Raw genomic sequence first — 6,167 nt, 5'->3', positions numbered from 1 at the left:
TATAAAAAATTTATTATAGCAATGACTTTTTTGTAGGAATTAAAGCTACAATATTTACTCAAAATGAAGTCTTCCCCCTTGATATATTATGCACAAAAAGGGTTTTATTACTGGATATAACTAGTATGCAAATTTAAGACAATATCCTTTTTTGTGACACACTTGAAAATACCCCTCTACTCTTGCATTTATGTAAACATGGTATCAAACTGCAGTTGTCAACCCTTTCTAAAGTGGTAAACTAATATGTATAAAACTGTTATCTGAAGGCAGATCCATCATGGTTAATGACTAGTATTTGAGAGCTAGTCTAGCATAGTGGTGTGTATACATGTGAGTGAGAATGTCTTCTCAATCAAAATATGAACCACAAATTTGAATTCTGAGACCAGCTGAGTTCATGTCAGTTTCATCTGATCCAGCATAAACTAAAAGACAGAGCAATCCTAAACAGATCTACTCAGAAGCTAGTCCTATTTTCATCAATGGGGCTTACTTCCAGGAAAGTGTCCTTTAGGACTGCAGCCAAAGTCATGGATACAAGCCAGGTAGAACTTGCCCTATCTTGAGCAGAAACTGATTAACATTATTTATAGCCCATCTTTCTCACTGAGACTCAAGGCAGTAGTACAAAGTGTAGGGCAAATTACACCACAAGGAACACGTTGAGAAGATATATGAAAATAACTCCATGTACAATGTGTCTTGAACTCTTTAGAGGGAGAATTCAGAAATATAAACATTGGAGGGAGATGTATGCTTCATTTTCTCCCAGGAGCAATTCTTAAGCCTAGGAAATTAAACATCCTGATCTATAATATAGGACCAAGTCTGAATACTTATCATCCAACGGGGGGCAGGGGGGGGGGGAGAATAGGCAAGTTCCAGCGTGTTTTGCTTTTTAAAACAAACTTCATACCTTAATATAACAAAAGAAGCTTGCACACACACACATAATGACAGTAGATTTTTATTAACATATTTTACAAAGCTGAGTACCATATTTCTAGTTTTGCATTTTTGATGTGTCAGAGATTGATTCTATTTCTACAGTAATGTACTGTACTTAAATGATCATTCATACAAGATACCACACCAGTAAGTTGGAGGAAGAGCAGCAGCACCACGCATGCGCACACACACACACACACACACACATTCCATTCTAGTTTGGACCTGATGTTTTTCCAAGTAAGTTTAATAAAGCAGGTTTTCAAAAAGTTACGGGAGAAATCAAAATTCTAGTTCAGCAGCATGCAGTTGTATTTCAAGTAGAATTTCCAAACAAGTGTCTTATCTTCCCTCTCTTTTTTTAAACTGACTGGTGACTAATTCACCAGTACCAAAATGAACACCAGGAAATACAAAGGTTTTAAAGTTAAGGCTAATAATTTTACTTCACATCCATATACACAATCATAAAACATTCCACTTTAAATAACATTTTTTTTAAAAGCAGTTTTTCTGAAGACATTATCCTTTTTGTGAAGTTTCAAGCTAAAAACAGAGCACTTGGATTCAAGAGCCCTGTTAATGGGTTTTGCTGGGAGATGTCAAGAATATTTTTGCTCATTGACTGAGTTTACAAAAAAGGTCTGATACTCAATAAATGATCAATGCAAAAATATTACAAGCTAAACATATGATACAATATTAAAAATGTAGCAATGTTTTTTTGTAAAAGACTACTTTTCAGTTGGTGAAACAGTTTTAGGCTCGTAAGAAGAATCCAAATATGTGTGTCTCATCTATATTGTCTATGGTCATACACAGTTCTATATAAAACAGCGAACCACTGTGTTTTACTTCTAAACTTTATGAAAAATTCTAATGGGCTATGAGGCTTCCCCTTTGTACTTTGGAGCGAACTTTCCTGCATTCCTGTTCTGTATTGTTTCCTATGTTGTTTTCATGAACTGATTTCCAGTCAAACCTTTGAACAGAGAGCAGCTTTTAAATTAAACACATGGTTTGATCACTACATTTTTTTAAAAATTAGTTAAAGTACAAACTTTACCAAAAACACTATGCAAGTCAAAGGATGTGAGTATCAGATGTGCCTGAACAGCACTGTTTGAAGAGTCAGAAAAGGTTTAATTACTCTATGAAAAGGAAGCGGGGCGGGGGGGGAAGGGTGTGTGTGGAATTTGGCAGCAAAATATTACACTGATCTACTATTTTCCCTGCCTGCTGAAGTGGGTTTTTAATTTTTAAAAAAACGATGCCTATTTTTGTAGATTTCAGTGCTTGCTAAATACCCCGATGCAGAAAGTGGCTTCCACCTGTGAATCCCTTGCCTACCTGGGAAACGGTGCATGTATTTAGATGCTGTTCATGCAGTCCCCCTCTCAGATCCAGCAACTGGTTGTTCAGGAAGCTGGAGGCAGGATCCTGCTTTCAGTCTCTTTCTACACCAAACAGCTAATCAGCAAAACTGTATTCTTTTTAACTATACAGCTAAACGGAAATGAGAGACATGACATGCTTTAGAGGGATGATGAGCCACCATCAGGGGCATTTACAAAATTTGTATATGTGCACACAATAAAATGAATGTGTTAGAATTACAACTAAATAAAAGCTCTCTGAAATGGCAAAGACAGAATACTTGTGAATGCACCCTATTAAATAAGAGCAGCGGGTTACCTATTTTACAGCTATTTCACTAAACTCTGGAGTATATCTATGAAATTCCTGAGAATGAATAAGTTTTTTTTTTTTTCAGCAATGCCTGAAACTATTTCAAATCGCTCTCCGGCAATAAGCGAAATATTCTCTAAAAATCTTTTAGACTATTTTTTTCTATACAATCTCAGAAAAACAAAACAAAAAAATGGTGTTACAACTCTTGCATACTTACAAATACATATCAAGCAAAAATTTAAAGCAACACACACAAAAAGGCAAAAGGGCGGGGGAAAGCAATATGTTTAAGAAAGGTAACTACACCCATACAGTGTTTTCAGCATAAACGCGATCAGCGAAAAATAAATGCTCAATAGCCAGGTACTGGCACTGTTTTTTAAAAGTATGATTTGTGCTTGTCTACTAATGGATTAAAAAGCAATAGCTGGACAAATGAATGTAGATTTTGCTCTCAATTTAACCAGCTCTGATTCATTTTGCGTTCTTTTCGCCACTGCTAAATCTCTTCTTACCAGCACCTTTCAAACCCAGGGCTTTCACAGGAAGACATGGCTTCACTCCTTTTCCCCAGTGAAGCCACCACATTCCCGTTCCCTTAAAGCTAAAGCTGGCCAAAGTGGCATTCACTGTAAAGGCGATGTGAGAGTGCAGGTGATGGGTAGTGATCTACAGAGCGTTGTAATGTGGCCCCCATCTTTTGTTGATGTGGTCAAAGGTATGAGAAATCCACTGCTGCTCGAGTACTTTGTATCTTTCCTTACATATATAGAGAGGCTTCCCACGCCTGCAGGGAAAGGGAAAAAAAAGATCAACAGTCCAAAGAACAGTCAGGGTTGGCCCAAGGTTGACTGCTGCCTTACAGTATCCACACCAGAGGAGGTCTAGGAGTTGCCCCCCAACATCTTCCATGGCACTGCAAGGAGTCCCCTCTCAGACTAAATGCAGCTTCACTGGCATTCTTTTTTTAAAAAAAAAAAGTTTCAAAGAATTGCATTGAAATCAAAGGAGCCAAACAAAATAGATAAGATCAACCAGTGGGTAAGGCATTGCAAATCACTGCACATAACTGCTAAAGAATTATGCTTTACAATAGCCGCCCCATGTAAATGACTGAGTTGCTTAGTCCAGTCTTATAAATATCTCCTTTTGTACTTTCTTTCCCCGGAGTTCTTCTGACTTTTACTTCCAGTAGCTGTCGCTCTACAGACCTCTAAAAGCTATTGGAAGGCCCTTCCCGAGAGAACCCCACATGGCCTCCTCAGTGAAGTTTCTTCAGGATTCTGCATTCAATTAATAACACTTTTTGATTGGGCAGTTGTGAAATTCTTTTTGTTATGTCGGTTTTCTTTAATAGTTGTTTCCTTGTTAGGCTTCATGCTATTGTTAAGCCTTCTTAAGGTCAAAAAACTACAGAGGATGCCCACAGGAACAACTCTCTAAATCCAGCTTGGTAAATAAGCTTGGGAGCTTCTGAAAGATGGTGGATGTCAGTAACATATTCACATTCTTACATTCTAAATAAAACTTAGTTGGTCTTAAAGGTGCACTTGTCTACTGCTATATTCACAACTAGGGATGGGTACAGAACGTAAAAATGGTGGTTCATTTTGTGGTGCGTTGGTTTGCCTGATTTGGTGGTTCATTTTGATTCATTTTTCTTCTGGATGAATTGTGGTTTGTTGGTTCGTTTGGTTCAGGAGAGCTAGAAAGTGCTGGCATGCCATGAATGTGCCTGGTGTGATGACGTCACCTGGAAATGATGCTTTTGCTCTGGGCACGTTTACCAGGGTGATGTGCTGGGCACTTCTGGGTGATGTCATCATGCTCGGTATGTCATGGCATGAGAGTAGGATCCCTCGCCAATAATGACACAGATGAACCGCCCCAAAAACAAGCTGCTTCATTTTGCGAGTCACGCATGGTGCAAGTGCCCAAACTAATTTGGAACGAACCACAAATCGGATATTTTAGGCATGAATCACAATTTGTACTTTGATTCATGCCCATCCCTATTCACAACTATTCCCCCTGATCTACTAGAAGTTTTATGGGGATACCAGGACCTTCTATACAAGAGCATTCTTTCAAAACAAGAGCCTGACAGCTACTGTCACAAGTACAAACTAGCTAGTTACCTGAGATCTCGGTCCTCTTCACCATGTGCATCCAGGTAAACAGAACCCCAAATGCAAAACCGGTGACCACGAATGATGATGATTACAGAGGCATTGATCAAAAGGAATATGCCCGTTCCAGCGCCACAGTTTTGTGAGTGCTAAAGATTTTTTTAAAGAGGAGAGGGGAAAAATACTTACAGTAAATGGCTTTAAAATAAATAATAAGGACATTAGATCAAATTACTAATCATATACTTTCAGAGTGGTAACAATTCGATATATCATCTTTTCTGCATTTTGTCACTGTATTTCTTAAACAAGGAAGGAATTCATGATAATAAACATTACAGGCCACTATACTTTTACAAAAGTGCTGGTTCCACTAAGAGGTAAGTGCCCCTATGCACACTTACGTAAATGTTCCACTAAAACAAAAAGGGATACTTCCAAGTAAAGTGAGGAAATGTGTTCTTCTGCACATGAAAGCTCATTGCTTGAATAAACTTCTGTTGGTCTTAAAGTTGCCACTGGACTGAAAATTTGTTCCAAGTAAAGCATTTAAGATCAAGTTTTAAAAGTGTGCAATAAACCAGAAACAAATTTATGACAAAGGTGAGTTTGTTCTGACATGGATTAGTTAATAGAAATTTATAATGACCAGTTACTAAGTTTGTATTTAAATAAAGTGACTTCACTAACAGAAAGAAAGACCTGATCATCATGGCTGTTACTTGACGTGAGGCCTTCTGAAGAATTAAATAATTAGCTTTCTTCATGATAATCCAAGTCTTATTGTTCCTGACAAAGGTAGTCTGTGCACTCTAGCAACTGCATGTGAAGGAATGGGGAATCAAACCCAGTTTTCTCATATAAGAGTCTGCGCACTTAACCATTACACCAAATTCACTACACCAAACCAAGAACTGAACACCTAGACATTCAGAAGGCATTTTAGATATTAAATGGGATCAAGGAAAAAAAAGGTCCCCTGTGCAAGCACCAGTCGTTTCCGACTCTGGGGTGACGTTGCTTTCACAACGTTTTCATGGCAGGCTTTTTATGGGGTGGTTAGCCATTGCCTTCCCCAATCATCAAATGGGATCAAACATGCCCTTTAATATAGGTATTGTACAAACTCCCCTCCCCTAATGTTCCAGCATAACTCTATCTATTCCATGACATAATGACCCATGGAAACAATCTAGAACTGGCTATTATTCAACTATTCTTCATGGGGAGGAGACATCGCTGTATTTGACCTCTCTCTCGGCTTGGCTTCGCGAACGAAGATTTAAGAAGGGTGCAATAGTCCACGTTTGCTGCAGGCTCGCTGGTGGCTGACAAGACCAATGTGGGACAGGCAGGTCCGGCCACAGCGGCTGCAGGGAAAAGTCTGATTTAGGG

General features: G+C 38.5%; 1 protein-coding gene across 1 annotated transcript in view; it reads right to left on the bottom strand.

Moving 5' to 3' along the window:
- Positions 1-954: 954 nt before the first annotated feature.
- The window catches only part of UBR3 (ubiquitin protein ligase E3 component n-recognin 3), a 146,516-nt gene continuing 141,303 nt past the window's right edge, over positions 955-6,167 (bottom strand). The window contains exons 38-39 of the mRNA XM_060257442.1: positions 4,782-4,921; positions 955-3,430 (exon numbers count right to left, since the gene is read on the bottom strand). Of these exons, the coding sequence (XP_060113425.1) occupies positions 3,313-3,430; positions 4,782-4,921 (258 nt within the window). The 3' untranslated portion in view covers positions 955-3,312. The remainder of the gene's footprint in view (positions 3,431-4,781; positions 4,922-6,167) is intronic.

The sequence above is a fragment of the Heteronotia binoei genome, chromosome 16 (assembly GCF_032191835.1).
Source record: "Heteronotia binoei isolate CCM8104 ecotype False Entrance Well chromosome 16, APGP_CSIRO_Hbin_v1, whole genome shotgun sequence".
Lineage (NCBI taxonomy): Eukaryota > Metazoa > Chordata > Lepidosauria > Squamata > Gekkonidae > Heteronotia > Heteronotia binoei.
The sequence above is the reverse complement of the archived record's forward strand: the minus strand, read 5'-3'. Positions and strand labels throughout refer to the sequence as shown.